Raw genomic sequence first — 24,977 nt, 5'->3', positions numbered from 1 at the left:
TATCACGTGAACCTACTGAAGCTCTGGTTAGCAACACTGACAAATGACATCACTGATTTGGGACCTGATCTTTCTGTGAGGTTCACAGTCTGGTGGCTTTTCCTGATGTGTTCTCTCCAGTTCGAGTAGACCATCATCATATTGAAATTGAACCGGGGACGCGAGTTTGTCAGAGGCAGTAAAAGGCAGGTAGTGAAAGCGGAGATTGAGGCATTGCTCAATCTGGGGGTAATATAAGAGTCCCAGGGTGACTGGAATAGTCCAATCATTTTAGTGGATAAGCCAGACGGGTCGACACGATTTTGCATTGATTTTAGAAGAGTCAATGAAAAATCGAAGTTCGATGCTTATCCCATGCCCCGGGTAGATGAATTGCTGGAGCATCTAGGCACGGCTCATTTTATGACGACACTGGATTTAACAAAGGGGTAGTGGCAGATACCCCTAACCCCAGAATCACGATAGAGAACAGTGTTTTCGACTCCATTTGGGTTATACCAGTTTACTATCATGTCCTTTGGGTTGCATGGAGTGCCGGCCACTTTCCAGCGGATGATGGATTGAATTTTGCGGCCCCATCAGCAGTATGCTACTGTTTACATAGATGACATGGTTATCAACAGTGAGGACTGTTCGAGTCATCTGTGTAAGGTAGCGGCAGTGCTGCAATCCTTGCGGGAAGCCGGGCTCACTGCTAACCCAAAGAAGTGTGCAATTGGGAAGAGTGAGTCTGAGTATTTGGGGTATCGGGTAGGAGGCAGCCAGATCAGACCGCTTGTTGCAAAGGTGAAAGCCTTGGCTGACTGGCCGACTCCTACCACAAAAACCCAGGTGCGCTCTTTCTTGGGACTGGCGGGATATTATCGGAAGTTCATCCCAAGCTTTGCTACTCTCGCTGCTCCCTTGACAGACCTCACCTGGAAGGCTGAGGTCTGTCAAGTGGACGGAGCTGTGTCAGAGGGCCTTTCTCGCCTTGAAGAGGAGACTGTAACAAGCCAGTGCTGTGCAGTCCAGACTTAAGTTGGAGGTTTACCCTACAGACGGATGCGTCTGAGACAGGTCTCGGGGCAGTGTTGTCCCAGGAGGTGCGGGCAAGTGAGCACCTGTTCCTGTTTATCAGCAGGAAGCTCCTTCCCCACGAAAATAATTATAGTACCATCGAGAAGGAGTGTCTGGCTGTAAAATGGGCAGTCGAGGCACTCCGGTACTACCTCCTGGGGCAACACTTCACCCTCGTCACAGATCTTGCCCCCTTAGCATGGCTCCACCGAATGAAGGATAACAAAGCCCGTATCACGTGGTGGTACCTGGCGCTGCAGCCCTATGCCTTCAGGGTTGTCCACCGAACAGGAAAACTGCACCAAAACGCCATTTTTTTTCTCTCGGGAAGGCATAGGGATGTAGAATTTTCAAATGGACTGGTGGTGCCATTCTGAGGGGGAGGATGTGTGAGAGGGGAGGGATCTGGACTGGCCGTCAGGCGCATGTGTGAGCTTGTAGGGGGTTCGGACACCCCGTGTGTTCCCACACTGTCAGGCAATTTTTTGTTGACAGGAGTCAGCTGTGAAGGAATCGGCTGATGCTCTATCATTGGCTGGGGGGTGGGACTATACGGGGTGAATGCCTAAATAAAAAGGCACTGTTTTGTATCCTCTCTAGCGCATACAGGAAGTATAGTGGAGTGTGACTACACGGTGGAATCTTGATACTTTGAAACTGGAAACTCTGGAGCAGCGAGTCGGGGAGACAGTGCGGCAACTCCAGCGTGAGACACACAGACCCGGTGGTGCAAGCAAGCCACGCACGGGTTATTTACTAGTCACTTGTATCTTAGATAATTAGTTTAGCGGGACTCAGCCGTCCCACAGTGTATAAGAGAGGATATTGAACAGTGCCTGTTTCTCGGGGCTTCCACCGCTAGAGGGAGCAACGATCCGCGGTTAAAAACCCTCACACTTTTATTTTGTAGTTTCTCCTTAAAGTATTTTGTTTTCCTTTTTCCTTTCACCTTTTACTTATTCTTTTTTTGGTTTACACACCTGTGTGTGTGTGATTTATGAAGACGGGACACAATACCATTGCTGGTATTGTGCCACCGAACTGTCACAGAAGCGCTTGCCAACTGAACGTGGAATAATAAATCTGGGCGCCTGTGCCGGTGTTTCATATTTGAGCTTTGTGTCTGCCTTGTGTTTTCCCACACCCTTCCACTGTTATGAACACCAATTTAAAAACTGGGGTTTGTCCCTTTGATTGGTTTATACTGTGCGGAGAAAAATTCACATAAATAGATCATTAGGTACTGTTCAGAAAGGTTATTTTGACTCAGCAGCAGTAGTTGTGATGCATAGTTCAACCCCAAGTCTCTGTAAGTCACTTTGGATAAAAGCATTTGTTAAATGACTGAATAAAAATAGTCATTTAATTTCATATATGCAGACCATGATGAATACATAAACAAGCTCTACGTGCACAGGCTTAAAAAAGGCAAAATGCTAATAATTTTAAATAAAACAATTAAATCTAGTTAATAATTAGTCAGTACCTTATAATCCGAGCAAACAATCCAGCAGATGGCCAACAAGACACAACCAATAGTAGTCATAAGTCGTTAATCAAAGTGTAATGTATTATGATTAAATGTAATTGAATGTCTCTACACAATACTCAAATGATAACGTTTAATTATTCACATAAAAATGACAAAGTGAATAATAAATTAAAACATACTAATTAAAAAGTGAGTCAAAAATTTTAATTAAAGGGTGAGTTCCTGTTTATATATATATATATATATATATATATATATATATATATATATATATATATATATATATATATATATATATACATATGTATGTGTGTGTATATATATATATATATATATATATATATATATATATATATATATATATATATATATATATATATATATATATATATATATATTAGTGCAGCAACTGTGTATATACTTAAACTGAAAAAAAATCCATAGTAGTATTTAGGATAATATTTCTGAAAAAACCTTTGCAATAAAAAGGTTTTACATTGTGATCTCAGCAGTAGTTGTAAAAAAAAAAAATACATTTGCATAAAATAATAACTACTCTACTTGGTTGAAAAACTATATAGGGTTTCAGATTATCTGTACAGGCCAATTCAGTAGGCCATAATTAACGATTGACAATTCCTGATTCACGGATCAAAGAAGATCTTTAGGCAATCTGCTCCGATTTCATTTGGGAGAATAATTTCCCTTTTCAGCATTATACGCTTCTATATGTTAACATATTATTTCTCGGATTTTCCTGAATGTTGATGATTAATTTAATACTCAAGTCTTTCAGCACAACAGGGGGCCTGTTTCTGACTGTGCTGTCATAGGAAGAAATTGAAATGTATGTGCTTTTACTCATTTATCAAAGAAGTGCAAGAATCTAAACTGACATGTTATATCAAATGAATTATGACTGTATTCTACCACAGGAAACTTTAAAAACACCATTCTGGAAAATACACTGAATATAAGTAAAAATTGGTCTGATTAAAGTCTGCTTTAACTCTGACCATCTAGCCTTAGGCTTGTTGTGCTTTATAAACTGTTTCTTGGATCGGTGTCATTGTATAAGCTGTAGGCTCAAGAATTATTATTATTATTATTATTATTATTATTATTATTATCATCATCCATCCATCCATTATCTGTAACCGCTTAATCCTATAGAGGGTTGCGGTGAGCCGAAGCCTAACCCGGCAGACATAGGGGCACAAGACGGGACTACACCCTGGACGGGACACCAGTCCATCGCAGGGCAACTAAAAGTTTGCAAATGTTTTATGTCATAATTCCATATACTGGGACGTTGTTTCTTTTATGTCCAAAAGAAATTGGTGGAAGATATTTGATTGAGCTTTTAGGACCTGTCTGGTTGAAACTTAAGTCCTGCGGTGGAATGGATTTGCAGTGGCAAGCACACAAAAGGATGATACTATAATATTATTTTTCATAGTACATACACAGAAGTAGGCCTAATTCATTACGTGTCGATAACCCTTAAAGTGTATAGACATATCGTTAAGAGATTGTTTGCAGTATATTTTTATTCCTGTTCAAACTGCAACACTTATAATTGTTAAGTGAATCTCTGCTCTAGGATAAAAAGTATACTTCTATAAGTAGGTGTGGCGGAGTGTCCCGCCCCTTTGTTTATTATTTATTTATATTATGATTTATGTTTATATTACGGCGAAGCGCTGCTTATTTTGTTATTGTTTTTGCATTTTAAAAACGTCGTGAGGATGCGTGGCTGATCAGCTACTGATTATTTAACGAGCTGACAGTCACGCATCCTTACTAAACTCGTGCAGACTGTGGCCAAGGGGTAATAAGATAATTAACAGCTAGTTAACCCCTCGGCCAGAATATGAAAGTCTCCAGCTGTCTGCGCAAGGAGAAGAGTGTCAGAGGCAAGACGGGTTTTGAGCGAGAGAGGAGATTAAAATATAAACAACTGCTAAGTATCGTGCTGGGGTAAAACCAGCAGGCTTATTTGTTTATTTCTATTTGTTTGGCCAACGTGCCCTTTTGTTTGTAGTGTTTTGTTTTGTTTAAATCTTTTGCTTTGTTTTATTATTTAATAAAAGCACTGAGCGCCGTAGCGCTGCAGCTCCATCCGCCATTCATTGTTTAGTTTCTGTTACTTCCTGGTCCGTGATGTCACTTCACACGCCACTCAACAGCACTCGGTCACAGTAGGCTTTGTACTTTTTGACTTTTATTAACTCGACAGTACTTGCACACTTTAATTGTACCTTTTCTTTGCTGTCTTCCACAATGAAATCCTTATAGTTACAGGCATATTCTTCTGGGAATTTTGTATGTTTAGGCATTTTTTTACATTTCGCCACAATTTGCAATTCTGTTTTAAATTGTAATATTGTTTTAAATCTCACAAGTGTGTACCATCCTCCAATAGAAATGTAGGAATTTGCTGCCACTCAGTAGTTAGGGTGGGTTTAAAATATGCAGAACGAATCAATTTGAGATACAATTTAGAAAGGAGGGACATTGCCCAACTGCACTGGGAAAGTGTTTTTTTTTTTTTTAGTAGGTTATTTTATTTATTTATTTCACAGGGAAAGTGGTCAAGTCAGCGTCAATTGAGTAACCATTTCCAGTGATTTCCCGGTGTTTATTTGATATACACCGATTTAATCAGTTAAAACCGAAAATCAGAAACCTTACGTGTAACAATTTTTTTTTTTTGGTTCCTGGGTAGTAAGTGTTATTTCCTAATTGCTTATGCCTCAAAAGTATAGAAAATGGCTATTATTCCCCACAAACTTTGCTTTTGTGACCAGGACAGTGATATTTTGAAATTTACCTATTTTCCAGAACATTCCAGATAGATTCAGTGCTGAGTAAACTTGGAGTAACTTCTAGAACTTTCTAGAACTTTCCAGTAATATAAATAGTAGTATAAATACAGGGGCCTTAAGCCCACCAGTTCAGTTCAGTTCCAGCTGCCTAAGTGGATACATATCTGCATTTTTCTGAGATGGCATCAAGGTCATAGGATACTTTTTTTACCAAGTTTCCCTGCTATCTTTGCCTTTGGGACAGCAGGGACACCAAGGCGCACTACCACAGGCGGGACTGGCCACAGCGGACCGAGTTCTCTGTGGGGAGGAACAACATCAAGTGGGAGCCACTGGTGGACCCCCGGAAGGTGCTGATGCCACCACTGCACATCAAATTGGGCCTTATGAAACAATTTGTCAGAGCTCTAGATAAGGAGTCGGCAGCCTTCAAGTACCTTCAAGACTTCTTCCCTAAGCTGTCTGAGGCAAAGGTCAAAGCCGGTGTCTTCGTCGGACCACAGATAAAGAAGATCCTGGAGTGCAATGAATTTGTCGCAGTGGTTTGGGGCTTCCTGGGCAATCACAAGGCCGAAAACTATGTGGAGCTGGTTGAGACTCTGGTGAAGAACTACGGCACAATGGGCTGTAGGATGTCCCTCAAAGTCCATATCCTTGATGCTCATCTTGATAAATTCAAGGAGAACATGGGAGCGTACTCGGAGGAGCAAGGCGAGCGCTTCCACCAGGATATACTGGACTTTGAACGCTGCTACCAAGGACAGTATAATGAGAACATGATGGGAGACTACATTTGGGGGCTGATTTGTGAAAGTGATTTACAGTATAATCGTAAATCTCGAAAAACTACTCACTTCTAAATCCTTTGTAGTCATTTTTGTATTACTTTAGTATAAATACATGTTAATTTGGATTCATATGTTGTTTTTTTCTGACTTTATGTGAACGAAAAGACACAAATTCGCCCGTTTTCTCATTGGAAATAGGTAAATTTCAAATATCACTGTCCTGGTCACAAAAGCAAAGTTTGTGGGGAATAATAGCCATTTTCTATACTTTTGAGGCATAAGCAATTAGGAAATAACACTTACTACCCAGGAACAAAAATTGTGTTACATAGTGTTATAGGGGGTGTGGGTTATCCGTTGACAGACAAGAAGACACACGGACCTTATGACATTGACTACGCTGCTCAGGCACACAGGATTTATTTACACAGATACAAATTCGCGTGCCACTCCCAGCAATGGTAGATCATAGAGGAAAAAATGTACAAAAATCTACAAACAAAAGGTGCTGTGAATATGGCGAGCGCTACTCTGCTAATCAGGTCCCTCGTAGACACTTCACTCCTATACTTTTAAAATCTGTAAAACTTATCCCTATTGCTTAGATTAAAACCCTGACCCTGGTTACACACACAGTCATTGGTGGTTTTGGATTCTTTACTCTTTGAGCTCCGACCCCGGTTCAACACAGGTTGGTTGAAGGAGTTGACTTCTTAATAACAAATCTCCGATCCCAGTTTACCATTCCGCTGTGGTGAAAATTCTACCTGTTTGAGGTCTGACTGACGTAACATGACTTTCAACTTGTGTATCAGGGCAAATATCCACCGAAAGAAGTATACCGTATCATACCTTTCTAAACACCAGTAACCCCTGTAGACTAGCTGGTCACCTGTGGGCTTCCCTATAAGCTGCCCAGGGCTGCGTTGTCCTGCGACACTGTAGCTCTGAGTTGGCTGCATGGTGGGCCTGCAGAGTGAAAAGAAGCGGACAGAGGACAGCGTGTGTTTGTCTTCGCCGCTCCCGAGTCAGCGCAAGGGTAGTAGCAGTGAGCTGAGCCTAAAATAAATATATACATTATTTTGGGTCGGTACATTTTTTTGGTTAGGTAAAGCAATTTAGTATACTCTCCAGTAATGCTGTGCTTTAAAATCATGGTATATATGGTAATCAAAACTGAAACTTAAGATACTGACATGCTGCACGTCATAATAAAAGGTATAGCTATTGGCTTTAGTGAAATGCATTTTGATTGGATAGTCATCGCTGAAGTTTATCCTATGAATATTTCACAACAGTTAATGATTTGTTTATTTCTTTTCGGGTTTAGGAACATTTTAGACGATTTAGTATGACTTCTGGTGAGCTTATACAAAAAACTAAAACTCACTCGTCTAGCTTTCGTCTAGCGAACTTTACTTTTGTTTTGAAAGTATATACAGCCATCCCTGATTGGTTGTTGAAGCCCTTGGAGATGTCAGTCATTTGGGAAGCAACCAATGGTTGTTTAAAAAGGCTTAAAATAGGTGTCTAACATCACCATATATCATCGTTCATATATGAATGATTTCTAGCAGCGAAAGAGTTAAGACACACGGTGATCAGAGATTTCCTTTCAAGTACGAAATGTAACCATTACCGTATGAGTATTTACCTCCTAAAGACCCGAATCCTGAATATTGTATACCAAAGCTGTTCACACTGTGACGTAGTCGTGGCCCTGCCCCTGAGGGCACAAAAGGACTGTGTTCACAGATCTCAGCACCATTTTTCCTTTGAAGACTGACCTGATCGGAGAGCCTTGTTCAGATATATACTTGTTGCTTCTATCTGTATGTGTGTGTGTATGTGTGTATGTGTGTGTGTATATATACAGACGTGCTCAAATTTGTTGGTACCCCTCCACAAAAAACGAAGAATGCACAATTTTCTCTGAAATAACTTGAAACTGACAAAAGTAATTGGCATCCACCATTGTTTATTCCATATTTAATAGAAATCAGACTTTGCTTTTGATTTTTTATTCAACATAATATTGTAAATAATAAAACAAATGAAAATGGCATGGACAAAAATGATGGGACCGCTAACCTAATATTTTGTTTCACAACCTTTAGAGGCAATCACTGCAATCAAACATTTTCTGTAGCTCTCAATGAGACTTCTGCACCTGTTAACAGGTAGTTTGGCCCACTCTTCCTGAGCAAACTGCTCCAGCTGTCTCAGGTTTGATGGGTGCCTTCTCCAGACTGCAAGTTTCAGCTCTTTCCATAGATGTTCGATAGGATTCAGATCAGGGCTCATAGAAGGCCACTTCAGAATAGTCCAATGTTTTGTTCTTATCCATTCTTGGGTGCTTTTAGCTGTGTGTTTTGGGTCATTATCCTGTTGGAGGACCCATGACCTGCGACTGAGACAGAGCTTTCTGACACTGGGCAGTACGTTTTGCTCCAGAATGCCTTGATAGTCTTGAGATTTCATTGTGCCCTGCACAGATTCAAGGCACCCTGTGCCAGGCGCAGCAATGCAGCCCCAAAACATAACCAAGCCTCCTCCATGTTTCACTGTAGGTATGGTGTTCTTTTCTTTGAAAGCTTCATGTTTTCGTCTGTGAACATAGAGCTGATGTGACTTGCCAAAAAGGTCCAGTTTTGACTCATCTGTCCAAAGGACATCCTCCCAGAAGGATTGTGGCTTGTCAATATGCATTTTAGCAAATTCCAGTCTGGCTTTTTTATGTTTTTCTGTCAAAAGTGGAATCCTCCTGGGTCTTCTTCCATGGAGCCCACTTTCGCTCAAAAAGCGACGGATGGTGTGATCAGAAACTGACGTACCTGCACCTTGGAGTTCAGCTTGTATCTCTTTGGCAGTTATCCTTGATTCTTTTTCTACCATTCGCACTATCCTTCTGTTCAATCTGGGGTCGATTTTCCTCTTGCGGCCGCGCCCAGGGAGGTTGGCTACAGTTCCATGGACCTTAAACTTCTTAATAATATTTGCAACTGTTGTCACAGGAACATCAAGCTGCTTGGAGATGGTCTTGTAGCCTTTACCTTTACCATGCTTGTCTATTATTTTCTTTCTGATCTCCTCAGACAACTCTCTCCTTTGCTTTCTCTGGTCCATGTTCAGTGTGGTCCACACAATGATACCAAACAGCACAGTGACTACTTTTCTCCATTTAAATAGGCTGAATGACTGATTACAAGATTGAAGACATGTGTGATACTAACTAAAGAAACTAATTAGTTTGAAATATCACTATAATCCAATCATTTATCATCTTTTCTAAGGGGTACCAACAAATGTGTCCAGGCCATTTTAGAATATCTTTGTAGAATAAGCAATAATTCATCTCTTTTCACAGCTTCTTAGCTTTATTCTATGACATACCAAAGGCATGCAAATATACATGATAAAATAGCTTTTAATTTCATCACTTTTCAGGAGGAATGAAGCGTTATTTCAATGAGCTGTAAGGGTACCAACAAATTTGAGCACGTCTGTATATATATATATATATATAGTATTTATTGTGTTTTTACACAAATTATATGTGATATTAAACTAATTGCTGCAATTTGTTTTTACTAATTTTGCGGAGTCTGTGCACTACAGCCTGTTACTTTTTACATCACGCTGCGGCCTGTGTGAAGTCAGCAGCTAGAGTCGCTCCTTCCCAGGTATCCAGCATCATAAATCAGCTAACTTTGTGCTCCTCCCTCAGGCTGCATAGCCCCGGCTGGAGCTTAAATTATTTCTCGTTTTTGCTCTTTAGCACAAAATGAGATGTTTTATATTATTTCTGTAATTGTTATATTACTGTTTTTGTTAGAGAAATGTTTTTCTTTTGTGTATTTTCTGTTTAATAGATACTATGCACAGGCCTGTCTGCAACGTGGTGCTTAGCAGATGTGCAGCAAGAGCAGCTGCTGAGCTCAGCAGCACTGCACAGGACCAAGATATTTGCTTTGGTTGTCCCTTGTTTTCCGGTCGATGGACACCCTATATAGGGTGCATGATGCAGAGAAGCTGGGCCTAACCCATTTTCTGCCGGTTGAGGCTTCTATTGCCGCCTTGGTCTAGGCACATCATTTTTAGCCCTCCAGCCTCAAAGCCGTGATGTTCGGAACCAGGCTTTAGTAGGTTTCGCTGCCCTGCACAGAAACAGAAGCTGCAGGCCAAGCCACAGGCTGAGCAGCAGCCCTAGGAATTTGCTGCCACAGGCCCAGGGCCCCTTCTCAGGGAACCATCTGGACTATTGGCGTTAGTGCACCACAGACTTCTGGGTGCTTACTACCATTCAAACTGGCTATTCACTGCAGTTCAAGCAAAGTCCCTGTCCCTTTAGGACATTGCTGTGGTGTGTCAGGAGGTAGCAGGTACTTCTTAGTGCCCAATGGTGGCTTCAGACCGATCCTCGACCTCAGGAAGGCAACCTGTATGTGAGCCGAAGGAGGTTCAAAATGTTGACGATGCAGCTGTTGCAGTCAATCAGGTCAGGTCACAAAGATGCCTATTTCCACATCCCCATAAAACCAGCGCACAGGAATTACCTTTAGTTCACATTTCAGGGAACAGCGTACGAGTTCCGTGTCTTGCCATTTGGCCTCTCCCTAGCTCCCTGTGCCTTCTTGAAGAGCATGGAAGCTACCCTAGCCCCATTGAGACCCAAAGGCATCAGGATGCTCAATTATCTGGACGATTAGCTCATTTGAGGCCCACACTGAACTGGTCACCGGCCACCTTCAACGGTTGGGCCTTACGGTGAATAATGCAAAAAGCCAGCTCACGCCTTCCCAGACAGCCTCCTAAGGGAGTGTGCTTGGATTCCGGGGCCATGCTGGCCACTCTGTCAGATGGCAGAGTGCACAGAATAGCCGCCTGTTTGGAGCTCTTCAAGCTCAACAGCACGCTCACGGTAATGACGTTTTAGAAACTTCTGAGCTCGATGTCACTACCTTCCCAGACCCTTCCATTAGGTCTCCTCCACATGCGCCCTCTGCAGGCCTGGTTCAAGAGCAGGGTTCTTCAACCTGTGTTGAACCGCGACCGCCTATTGACAGGGTCCCACCACAGTCTAAAGGCACTTTCTTTGTGGAAACAGCCAGCCCATCTATGCCAGAAAGGAGGTTGTCACCACGGATGCATCCAGCCTGGGCTGGGATGTTGTGTGGAATGGCCGGGGTGTGCAAGGTGTGTGGAACTCCCCTTGGCAGGATCTCCACATCAGTGTTTTGGAACTTCAGGCAGTTTACCAGGACTTGCAGAATTCTTTGCAGGAGGTTTGTTATAAGTGCTCAGGTAATTCGGGCTATAAATTGTCCCATTAGGTAATGATTACATTTCATACTTGAAAGGGAATGTGACAGAAATACAATGAGTTTTGGTTGTAAATCTCATTCCTGACCTGTGAGGGCGCTAAGCAGCGAAAGGAGAAGTCTTTGGACGGGCTGACCTGACAGTTCTTTCCCCGGGCCGGGAAGTCGGTCAGTCTGGAAGAAGGCGAGACTCCATTGCAGGAACGTATTGACCCGGAAGGGAAACGACATGGCAGCTGCAGACAGTAGAGACAGCTGCACATGTTTACCATGGGGTCATGCGTGATAGCATAAAGGGGACGGAGAATCGCAAATCTTTTTCTTTGCTTGGTTCAGGAAACAAGGAACTGGAAGGACCGATAAAAACCTCTTTAAAAACTGAAGAGTTTGTGAGTGTTTTGTTTGTTTTGTCTTTGTTAGGAATATTTATAATAATTTATAATATAAAAATAGGCTGTCTCTTTGTACACAGTCCCCCTCTACAGACAGTGTACTGCGCTAGCTGTCTGTTTTTTTTCCAGTCGCACCAGTGAAACATGGCCGATGTTAATGGCTTTTTAGCTACACTGTGCTGTTGAATTGGCAGGAGAATTTTCGACCGGACAATATTCAGAGTGTCTCTATTCCGTTGCTGTGTTTGCTTTGCTGCACTGACAACGAAGGCTACTAGATTTTTTCTAGTTAGCAGGCAACTTCAGCCCTGTCTGTTTTACAGTGCATGCTTGCAGTTTGCCAGTGGCTTTGAGGGTAGTGACCTTCCAGAGACTTCTGAGCCTGATGGCAGCAGCATCATGGGTCCTCCCCTTAGGGCTCTTACGCATTCCCCATCTCCAAGTCTGGTTCAACCACAGGGTCCAGTACCCTGTCTTAGAACCCCACCGCTTACTCACCGTGTGTCGTCAGTGTATGGAGGCTCTTTCGTGGTGGAAACAACCAGCTCATCTGTGCTTGGGCACAGCTCTGGGCTGTGTCAGGAGGAGAGAGGTGGTGACTACAGATGCTTCCAACCTATGTAACCCATGGGAGGGTCGCCACATAAATATTTTGGAGCTGCGGCCATGCAGCAATTATTCAGAGAGATACAAGGGACATGTGGTGATCCGTATAGATAACACCACAGGGGTGAGGAACTGGGCGGTAGACCTGCTCTCCAGAGGAGCCCCCACAGTTCGGAATGGCGACTTCATCCAGAGGTTGTGAAGCTCATTGGGAGAGATTCTGGTGCGCAGAGATAGATCTCTTTGTGACCCAGGAGTCCACCCATTGTCCACCCATTGTCCCCACTGGTATTCCCTAGGGAGGCTGTGTGGTCCAGTGGTTAAAGAAACAGGCTTGTAACCAGGAGGTCCCCGGTTCAAATCCCACCTCAGCCACTGACTCATTGTGTGACCCTGAGCAAGTCACTTCACCTCCTTGTGCTCCGTCTTTCGGGTGAGACGTTGTTGTAAGTGACTCTGCAGCTGATGCATAGTTCACACACCCTAGTCTCTGTAAGTCGCCTTGGATAAAGGCGTCTGCTAAATAAACTAATAATAATAATAATGCTGGCCGACAGATGGCCCAAGACTCTGCTCTATGCTTTCCCACCACTGCCACTGCTTCCACTGTGTATGGAGAAGATCAGGCAAGATCGGGCCCGGGTGCTCTTAGTAGCCTCAAAGTGGCCCAGGAGAACATGGTTCTCGACACTGGCACAGCTCCTGTTTGATCAGCCATGGGAGCTGCCGGCCCATCACGACCTGCTGAGTCAGGTGTGGGGGACTCTGTGGCCCCCAGATCCAACAGCTCTAAAGCCATCTCGGGTTATCTGACAAGGTCATTGAGACGCTTCAGAATGCCAGAGCAGCGTTTACACACTCCCAGTATGGTTATAAATGGGGTATATTCCTGACGTGGTGTCAGTCACGTGAACTGGACCCCACAACTTGCCCCAAGGCAGATACACTGCAATTTTTGCAGGACCTTTTTGATGAAGGGAAATCTTCCTCCATGCTTAAGGTCTACCTGGCAGCTATCTCAGCTTGCCATATTAAAATTGGCTTAGTCTCCCCAGGAGCACACTGTCTGGCAGGACAGTTTTTGAAGGGTGCTCAGAGGTTAAGACACCCTAGAAAGGACCTTGTTCCTCGCTGGCGACTTAATATAGTGCTGGATGCACTTACAAAACCGCCATTTGAGCCCTTACATTCAGCAGAGCTGAAATTCCTCTCATTAAAGACAGCTTTCTATTACCTCAGCTAAGCGGGTAGGTGAAATTAAAGACTTTTCCACAGAAAAAGCTTTTGTTTTAGTTCTTTTGCTATTAACACTCTGGTTTTGGGACCAGAGTGTTAATAGCAGCCACTCATTCTGCTTTTTAACACATTTTTATTGTTCCACTTTAAGTCCTGGGGTAGTTAGCCATACACCCTTTTGCGACCCAGGAGTCTGGCCTTTGGTATTCTATCCCATTAGGTCATGGTTACATTTCGTACTTGAAAGGGAACGTTAGGTTATTATCATAACCCAGGTTCCCTGAAATAGAAATGTAACCATTAACCTTCAAGGTCGCTGTGGCCTTGTAGCTGACCCCTTTTTATAGGAAACACTCTGGCAGGACACGCCTGCCTGCTGGTTAGGGATACAAAGATACCATATGCTCGCAGACTGATCAGCAGACAGTTTACCTTCAAACACGAGAACGACCCAACGCATACGACTAAGTCAACTCTGGAATTCTTGAAGAAAACATTGTGTATCCAATCTGTCTGAGCTGAAGGGAATATGCAAGACAGAACGGGCCCAGATTTCACCGACAAGATGTGAAACAGGTTAAGAATTATGGTTAAGAATTATCATAAACGTCTGAAAGCCATAATAAAAGCAAAAGGAGAAGTCACAAAATACTAAAACTGGGGTGCTAATACTTCTGTCACAAACAAATACTTTAAATGAAATAAACATGTTGTTTTTTGATAAACATTATTTATTAAATTACTAGAAATTCTGTATTTTGCTTTTTGTTTTATTAAAACTTTGTTAAAAGTTTACTAAATGCTTGTCCTTAATCTGTTATCTTAAATTATGGTATAATACGCGTAGGCTGCCAATACTTTTGTCTGTGACTGTATCCAATTTGTGTCAGATATTATATGTGCAGACGTTCACAAAAATAGGACATTAAAAAAATAAATGCTTCATACAGTATATATATATATTGTGATAACGATAGAGGTAGAGTAATCAACAGGAGATATTAAAATATTAGGAGGCAGTAGGTCCAGTGGTTAAAATCCGGGGCTTGTAACCAGAAGGTCACCGGTTCAAATCCCACCTCTGCCACTGACTGACTCACTGTTTGACCCTGAGCAAGTCACTTAATCTCCTTGGGCTCCATCCTGCGGATGAGATGTTAAATCAATGTCCTATTGTAAGTGACTCTGCATATAATGCACAGTTCACAACCTACAGTGCAACCACCTGGATAAGTAGGGAAGGAATAGCCACAAAGTGGTGGTGATTTGTTTTGCTGTATTGGTGTGTGGGGACAAGGAAAGTTATTGTGTTGTGAATTATTGGTCACCTGTGTTGACTTGGAATGTTTGGACTACCCTGCCGGCTGTAAGACCTTGTTGTTTATATGAAAACCTGTATTGTGTACCGAACTTTACTACGTGAACTGACGATCCCTCTGCCTGGAAACTGGGAGAGAATAAAGAACCAGGCCTTGCCATGATTGAACTGAGATATCAGTGTGTGTTACCTTTATTCTCATACTGATTGGTATACAAGTTTGCTGTTGCAGGCCCTGCTTTGCTACAATATATTAAAGATTAATTGGTATAAGTATTTCTCCCAACAAAAATAGGAGCAGCATGTTCTCTCTTAAAAAGAAAAGAAAGCTGAGGACAGCTGTCATTTCTCGAGTTTTAGTTGAATTCCCCTCCCTTCTCTCTTTTAAAATGCATTTAATTGAAACAGATTACATTTAATATTAAACATATGTTAGCAGGTCTGGAAAATTAAAGTAGTTGAAGATCAAAAGCCCTTTGTTATGTTTTGATTTTAGCCTCATGCAAATATAACCTACTTTCCTCCCTGACAACCATATTCACTGTTCTGCGCTGCTGAAATAAATACATAAAAAGGGGTCTGATTTATGGCATTGCAGGTTATTTAATGTTCATGTAATCAAATGTTCTAGAATGTAGGAATCTTAATTGAGAAGAAAGGAAAGTGTTAAACCAAATAGACCATGGTAGCGTTGCCATTTCTCCAGTTTAAGGAGCATTTTGATTCTATCCAGCATATGTTTGCCACAGTTTTCTCTGCTCTGATTCATCCACATTATTCAACAGCTCCAGATGGCGTACTGCCTCCCAGGCTCTCATCTGCCACCCCAACCAGTCTTCAGGTTGTCTGGTCTGCACCAGTTCGCAACAACGCTCCAGGCTTTCCCAGCTACCAGCTCCACATGAAGCATGTGCATTCCACTGGTGAAACTCTAGAGTATGGCTCGATTTTTATTCATTTGCATTCACTAATTGTTTTACTGCATGTAGAGCACCTTAGCACCATTTGCATATGAAAATACCCCCTCCCCCCACATTTTCTGTGTAGACCAGAATGTACTGTACCATACGTGTGGATTATTGAAAACAAATAATGTTTGACTAAAGATGCAGTTTTCCTAATAAGAGTACAATTTGTGCATTGTTGTTATAAACATGCTTTTTTAAAATACAAAGTGTTCCACAAACATAGTCTATGCACACAATGTAATTAATGCATATTGTCTGTTTGGTGCATTCCGTCTGATACCTCTGAAAGATGACCTGTTTTTTAGCATTAGTGCATTTTATCGTATTGAAGATCTTTTGGTTATTTGCTTGTTTTTAATACTTTAATTCATGCTATGCAGGATTTTCAAGTACAATGCTATGTGATAGTGTTATAGGAAGGAGCAGCAATTTTTTATTCTGTAGAGTTGTTTTTGAAATGTATTCCAGATTTTTTTATTTCAGAATTCATTTGTATAGTACTGTTGGTAGGTCAATAAAAATATCTGAGTAGTTTTTATGTGTAGGTTTTAACACTAAGTGTATAAAAAAACAACTCTGAAGTTGACACCTCTATGAAAAGTCCAGCTCACTCGAAGCTGGCTCTTTGAGCTAAAATTATATATATAGATTCAGATTCAGCCTTTAAAGTTATAAAAGCATAGCCAATCCATGCATTTAAAAATTTAATATTTAACCAGGCAGTGTTATCAAGAGTTAAAAGTAATTTATGCAGACCAGGACCATTGCACAGAGCACTGGTCTATCAAAAGTTATGCATCTAATATGTATTCATTACATGCACCTCAACAACAAAGTGCAATTTAATCAGAAATGGGAAAATTCTCATTCTGTTCTAATAAATAAATGACTAGGCCCATGTATTATATATCACCCTAGTTTCTTGGGATTCTTTTGAAATGTATTTCATTGTTCATGTGATTTATTTATTAAGTCTTATGGTAAATTTGATTGTGGATCTTAAAAAACACTCTAACACAAAATCAGAAAGGAATAGAACGAGCAGTATCAAATAATGATTTCAGATCGATCTAACAACTGCAGGCTTTCATTTTTATTAATTTAAAAAATGTAACTTTATCTGTTTTAGAAATTGAATATTTTGTCCATGTTGAATGACTTTAATTTTAAACTCAAATTGAGTAATAAAGTGTTAAAATGAATAAGGTCTAGAAATATAAGGTAAAATGTAAATGCACGACTAACTGTTTCCTATGTTAATGATCTACAAATAACATAAAACTGTAAGAAAAACTAAATTGGTCATGTTATTGTGGTTAAAAGTACACTGTAGGACTATATTGATTTAAAATTGATAACCCGGAATACAAAATAAATTAATGAATTTTGTTCACAACCGGAATTCTGAAGTCATATTTCCCCATTATGATGAATATTCTTTCATTTCTTTTTTCATAGATTTTTGTTCAATGCATCATCTTCCTTCAGTTACACAGCCGAGGGCTTGAAGCCATACACTGCCTATGAGTTCAGACTGATTGTCTTACATGTGTATGGAAACACAATCAGCGACTGGGCTCAGATGATGACACCAGAGGACAGTAAGTTAGCTCATTTAGCGTAACACCACGTTTTAAAGTGTGCGTGATTTAAATTAACCTGAAAGAAGCATTCATCTCAAATCCCTGGACATGCCAAATATGTTGAGTGCCACGAGCTTGTAAAAAAAACTACAAACCTTTTTTTAAGATATATGGAGTTGTGTAGATGATGGGTCAGCTACAAGAGAAGCTTTTTAAGCACTTTCAGTCAAACTGCAACTGGAGTAAACATTATACCTATGACAATGCTTTGAGTATTGATATTGTCTTGTTTAGTACTTTGAGAAATGTTGAAGTCCTGTTTGATGCCATATTTAAAAAATCCTCAACCCCAATGCTAGATATATAGGAAAAGCACAGGCCACAGGTGCTAACTAGTACACGCATAAAACTATCTGCATCAACAGACACAAGTGTATGCAAGTGTATAACTTATAGGTGACCTTGATCATGTCATTGTGGTCTAATTACTGTAATGGAATCATATTACAGTTCATGACAGGGGCTCTTTGATAAGTTCTAAATTAATCATACTTGAGCATATTATTACATACATTATAATTACACAGCCAGTATTTGCATACATTTCAAATGCACTATATTATGGCCTATCGTTTATTCATTACTATGCAACACCCACCCACACGCTCAAAACAGTGCATTAAGTTGTGTATGCCCTGAAGCTTTTTAGAACTTCTCTTCTTATAAAATCCTCAAATGTCTAAAATTACTTCTTGAAGCACTGATTAAACTATTTTAGACCTGAAGATAATGCTACAGCTATCAAACTGTTGGCATTTTACAGTCTCATTCAGTCTTCATTTTAACTCACATTGTCTGTTCAGTTTCTCTAATATTAGCTATTCAGCCCCAGCACCATGTGAGTGGTAGTTCAATCTTTTTGAACACTTCTTGACGTAGATTTCTTTGCATATAAATCATGTCCCTTTATTCTAAGAGAATAGCACTTTTTTTTTTCCAGCTTCCATCCATACTGACTACATGAAAGCCTGATAAAGATATTACCGTACTTTTACTTAGAAACATTCAATGAAATGGCAAAGAATAATATAGGTAGTATTTGAAAATGTCACTACTTGTCGTATTTTAATTTTTTTTAAATTGCTATTTTGAAATGTAACATGATATATCGGACCAAAAATACACACCAATCGTGAGAAACGTGAGGGTGCAATATTATTTTATAAACCTTATTTTTATTCCAGCATACATTACTGCTGCAATAGATCTAATAGCAACCTTAAGAAACACAAGAACCTGTAGTTCTATTGGGCTGAGTACATGGAAGTCTGCTGCCCCCCCCTCGAATCCGAATTTACAAAAAAAAAAAAAAGTTAGATGAGTGGTAGTTGGCACCCTACCGGCACCAGGCAAGTAAATGACTCCTGAGAAGAATATGAAGTTAATTTAACTCTCTCAGTTAGTGGTACGCAAGGGTACAGAGGAATCGATTCGGGTGATGAAATAATGTTTTTGAAAGCTATTGGGAAGCACACCAAGCTGATCAAAAGAATACCAAACTGGCAGGAAATGACTTGTGCATTCATTAATGCAGACTACAGTTGTTTTAGCTGATTTATGTGCACATGTATGTGCTTTACCTTTCTGCTGCATTTATAAAAATATAAACTTTAATTTGCTGCGCTTCTACTCACACATTAAATGCTACTCTAAATACAACTGAGTGTGTCGGGTATTAATTGAACTGTTAATTCTAGTGGCGCGGTACCACCATAGTTAGGGTTGAGTTGGCACTTTGTTGTTAATCCCTGTTAACGGGCTGGCTGTAGTGGTGACGGAAGAAACACAGCACTGAGAGTCAAATGAATGGAAATCCACAGCAGATTCAGGTAATGAATGTGCTGCGGCATTTTTATTATTAATAAGCAGAAAATAAAAAGGTTGAACAAACAAACACTTTTACAAACAAAACGGCGAGGTGGCCAAAACAAATAGACAAACAAAAACAGACAAACAACAAGTACCGAGCTGGTGCTTCCAGCACTAGTAGCAATTGTTATTATTAGCTTTAATTCTCTCCTGACTCTCTCCCGTTTTTTTCACACTGAACACCCAACCCCGAGTGAGTGATCCATGCACCTATATATACAGCTGTGCCGGGATTTAATTACTAATTAATTATTCACTTGAATCCCAGCACGTGAACTAATTTGTGTTCCCGTACCTACATACCAATACATATTTTATCTGCACATGAAGTGATTGTGCAATCCCTGTGCCTAAATACATATTACAACACTCGTGCTACATAGCCCCATTTATATCCCATGCACCACTATATCCACATATTAAAGACACCACAAAACACACCACATACAACATAAAACACAAAAATCCGCACAGGGGCGGGGCACCCCGCCACAAACCCCAATTTGTACACTTTAATATGGTTCTTTAGTGCTGTCATCACTGAAACTCACTTCCTTAGAGATGGTTGCTACCAGGTTCCAAACAAGATGGCACTTTCAATGTTTTCAGGGCTCACTTTTTTTTAAAGGGAAGAACAACTAATGAAAGGGAGAAAACTCTCTCAAATAAGGGACATTTCAACCATTCTTATATGGTGGTACACTTGGTGTCTTGAAATCCAAAGTTAATGCCAGTATGAAGGCTAAAATGTATGATGTTCGAGGTAAGTTTCCCGCTAAATTGACTCAGACTTATCGTTTGATATTAAATGATTAACAAAATTATTGTCAAAAAAGAATAATAATAGTAGTAGATAATATTAATGAAAATGACGTGGAATAGCTGACACTGATTTATTATTCTGCTATACATTTTAACACAGTTTCACTTCGTTGTTCTCCGTATGGTCACATTATCTCAGAATATTGTAAATGTACTACAAGATCATGTATTTTGTTTAAATAAAAAGCAAAAGCTTGTTTTTATGCGAAAGTTGAAATGTTTTTTTATTTAAAGGTGTAGTGCCCCATAAGTGTTAAGCTCATGTTGAAAATATTCCTGGGAAACTGGTTTAGGACAGGTATTTTAGTTGCCCCTGAGTGAAAGTAATATTAACGTGTTTTGAGTGGAAAAGCTTTGTTAAATTGATATTCTTGTTTTCGCAAAGCAGATTTACAAGAGTCTATTGCGAAGAAGATGCCTGCATAATAAATATATTAATTAGTAACCAGCTTAAGTGTGTCTGAATGATTAAGGTCACCATCAAATTGCTTTGGAATGGCTGTCTCATTTCCATCCTTGAATTGTACATTTTTTTTTAATAGATATGGCTGACAGATGACATGGGTGTTCGGACTACATTTTTGAGTTTTCTCTTTCTGAATGGTGTTGCAGTCTGCCGCAAAACACTGCACCATGCTGTTTACTAGCTACAATTTGTTTAAAATACAACCTCTTACTATACAATTTTACAGATGTTTTAAAACGCACAAATTACTTTTACTGTAGACTCGCCTGTTTGCTTGGAACCACCTAGCAACAATCACGCGGATGTGACGTCACACAAAAGCAGCGTATAATTTCGACCCTGTTAAATGGACTGGCACGAAATTTTGTAAGGTAGATGTAAACTTGTAGAGTAGATGTCTTGACGTGGCCAAATTCGTTGCAGTCAGATGTGCAGTTTTGAGATCATTTTTTTTTATTTATATATTTTTTAAGAGGCCTAGCGCTGAGAAAGTTTGGAGTTTTAGCCTGAATTGTTTAGGGTAGAAAGGGGATGGCCCAAAGATGGTGCTTTTACTACTAATACAAAAATATGAATATTTGGTGTTTTAAAAAACACTGCATTTATAGCGAATTTCTGCAAATGTAAAATGGTGAAAAGACAGGCTACTCTCATATCTGTAGTTCTGCGGGAGTCTTAAACAATGTAAGCCCTCACAGCACACAGCTTTTTAGGAAGCTTGGTGTAGAAACGTCTTACATTTCCTAATTTATAAAGCACAGATTGTATTCTCGATGTGAAATAATTAAATTCATCTTTTAAATTTGACAGCAGATAGTATATGATTTTTGATTTTTATTTGTGAATACTGGTGGTGTTTTTCTTGAAAATCAGATTGCTGTAGATAAAGTGCATTTACAAAAACTATTAGTGGACTGCTGCTGTACCCTTGAGCAAGGTACTTTACCTAGATTGCTCCAGTAAAAACCCAGCTGTATAAATGGGTAATTGTATGTAAAAATAATGTGTAAAAAATAATGTAATTGTATGTAAAAATAATGTGATGTCTTGTAACAATTGTAAGTCACCCTGGATAAGGGCGTCTGCTAAGAAATAAATAATAATAATAATAATAATAATAATAATAATAATGCACTAATAAGAGTTACGACATGCACAATTGAGTGGTTACGCTCGACAATGAGTGACGCTCCTTGTCTGGCTTTTGTCTAATAAGTGTCCATCAAGATAAGATCAACCCCAAGCATACATTTATAAAGTGAGTAGTCAACCGTCTTGGCCAAGCATCTCGCAAACTCCAATTCTTGTTCAAAGAATAAATTAAAGATTGTAATACTGTACCTCTAGTTAGGTGTGTCAGTGCTCCGGCTCTAGTGCCACACAAACCTATGCATGATGATATATCATGCTGTTTAAGTTTGTGTTCTTTGTTTTTTAAATAGTTCAGTTAGGTTGGAGCAGTGTGTTTAACATGCACTTTGTTACTGCAATATGTCAGTAGGTGGCATTTTTGTATTATAGTTTACACTTCCTGCTCTACTTGGTTATGGTTGTTTTTCTTTGTAAAATTGTTACAAATATTGTTAATGAAACACACTTTTATAAATGTTTTTTTCATCTTTTATTCCTACACATTCCTGTGTGGTTAAAATAATTCTATCAGAGGGGCTCCCGAGTGGCGCATCCAGTAAAAGCACTCGCTCGAGTGCAGGATGCGCTCTATAGCCTGGACGTCGTGAGTTCGAATCCAGGCTATTCCACAGCCGACCGTGGATGGGAGCTCCCAGGGGGCGGCGCTCAATTGGCCGAGCATCGCCCGGGGGGAGGGAGGGTTAGGTCGGCCAGGGTGTCCTCGGCTCACCGCGCACCAGCGACCCCTGTAGTCTGGCCGGGCGCCTGCGGGCTTGCCTGTAAACTGCCCAGAGCTTGTCCTCCGACGCTGTAGCTCTGAGGCGGCTGCACGGTGAGTTCGCTGTGTGTAAAGAAGCGGGCGGCTGACGGCACACGCTTCGGAGGACAGCGTGTGTTCATCTTTGCCCCTCCCGAGTCAGCGCAGGGGTGATAGCGGTGAGCTGAGCCTAAAAAATAATTGGGCATTTCAAATTGGGGAGAAAATAATAAAAAAAACTAATTGGCAACGACTAAATTTTTAAAAAATAAATAATTTAAAATAATTCTATCAGATGTGGAGACAGTAGCTAAAGTGTATTCTTAAATTCCAGTCTGTGCTCTTGAATTAAACAAAGGTACACAATTGTAAACGCAACCTGTAAGTGATAAGGATCTCTGCAGCCATCTGGACCTATGCCGGCTTAAGTCTGAGTTGTAAATGAGGCTTAGAAGTGTAATAATTATTATGCAATATAAAAAATAAAAAAAAAGTTACACCGACTAGTTTTAAACACCTTGCCCACTCCCCTAGATTTAATTCTGTGGATGCCCATGGTTGAGTATAGAATAAAATGAGCAGCAAGTGAATAGGAAGAGACTTTTGGAGTGTCTGTGGATTCTTGCTGTGAATAAACACTTTCTCATTTCATTGTGTATCTCATCACTGTGAAATACTACCTAAAAATTAGAAACAAATCAACCCTGGAAGGAATCAAGTCATAGTTTCAAAATAATGTACCAGTTCTGTAGAGTAGAGAAGAGGGGAAAGGACATTCTATCAGCAGAAATAAGAATTATCATGAACCTTGTCGAGAGGGCAGGGGGGTTACACATAAATACAGATTTTAAGTATTATAAGCATGTTTATGGCTCTGCAAGTCTTAAGTTAACCCAAAATATTGTACTGGGTGTTTGATGTCCACCCTAAGGTTCACCCTTAAATAAAGACCCCCCCCTCCCCCCAGAATATGGAAATAAGCATGCTAGTATAAGAGCCATGCTTACTGGAAATGTCAACATGTTTTTATATCCTCAAGTACATAAATAAACACAAAGTGGTCTCTTCAAACACTTTGTTACTTTGGTGTGGTTTCTTAAGTAGGAAGGTTCACAGATTCCTAACACTTAATTCCCCCTTTCCCTTGGCACCCACACTAACAACATGTTCTATTCTGCATTCATTTTATACTCAAAAGATCTGATCATGATATGTGGAGATTTTAAGTATTTTAAGTATTCAGTAGAGTGTCTGGCTCTTGCCTTTTATCATTCCATTAAAATTTTATAACCATCTTTTTAATGTCGTTTCATCCATGAATTCTTACTTCTGGAATGTGATAGCTACAGCTGTGAACGTAAACTTTTCTGTGTACAAAATATTTTTTTTCATGTATTACTAAAGTACCACACAATAAAAATTATAGCTAGTTATATTATATTAATCAAGGCTACCCAGTAGCAAGAACAATAGCAACATAAAATAAAATAAACAAAAGACAAAAAAGAAGCAGACCCACAATAACTATTAAGAAAATGTAGTCTATTTAAAAAATGCTATTTTTAGGTCAGTAATATTTTGAACTTTTGAGCTTTATGTTTTAATAAACAGCTCTGCCTAAAATAACATATGTATTAAAACAGAATATGAGGACATTTTAACTTTTTTCAACTGTTTCAACTCACAAATGAATTAGCAAAGAAAATAACCACCAAGGCATACTTGTTGGAGGACCAGCTGAGTAACTTATTATACAATGTGTTGATTTGTATGACATATCAGTTCAGAAACCCATCCTTTCTAATTAATGAATGCCATGAATGCTACAAAAGGATACGCTAGACCAAGGTGGATTTTGAAACAAGGGAAGCATCGGGGTTACTTTAATTGATGTTGAAAATCTATGGAAAATCACACAAAATACATGCAGGTCAAGCAAATGACAGAGTCTTCTTTTAAAATAAAATTAAATACAGGTTATACAAACAATTGTAGACTATGGGATATGTTATTCACAGGACATATCCTCACGTGGGTCATATTGTTAAATGAAGCGGTAATATACTGAAGCTTATACAATGTAGCAGCAATATTTTAATGTTTTCTGATTTAAAAAAAAAATAAAAAAAAAAATGGTGTCCAAATAGTATAATTGTAGTCTGGAAAGTTGTACAATGTACAATTGTATGTGCAGTTGTGCACAATTTATTTGACAACTGGTTAAAAAAACATGTTCTGCTTTGTGCTATACTGCTTCAAAAATAGTTCATATTAATAAGCA

General features: G+C 39.8%; 1 protein-coding gene across 1 annotated transcript in view; it reads left to right on the top strand.

Annotated features, from left to right (window-relative positions):
- The window catches only part of ush2a (Usher syndrome 2A (autosomal recessive, mild)), a 387,586-nt gene that overhangs the window by 232,253 nt on the left and 130,356 nt on the right, over positions 1–24,977 (top strand). The window contains exons 38-39 of the mRNA XM_034017082.3: positions 15,826–15,976; positions 17,467–17,609. Of these exons, the coding sequence (XP_033872973.3) occupies positions 15,826–15,976; positions 17,467–17,609 (294 nt within the window). The remainder of the gene's footprint in view (positions 1–15,825; positions 15,977–17,466; positions 17,610–24,977) is intronic.

Source organism: Acipenser ruthenus, chromosome 6 (assembly GCF_902713425.1).
Source record: "Acipenser ruthenus chromosome 6, fAciRut3.2 maternal haplotype, whole genome shotgun sequence".
NCBI lineage: Eukaryota > Metazoa > Chordata > Actinopteri > Acipenseriformes > Acipenseridae > Acipenser > Acipenser ruthenus.
Note: the sequence above shows the minus strand (reverse complement) of the source record. Positions and strands in the feature narration are given on the sequence as shown.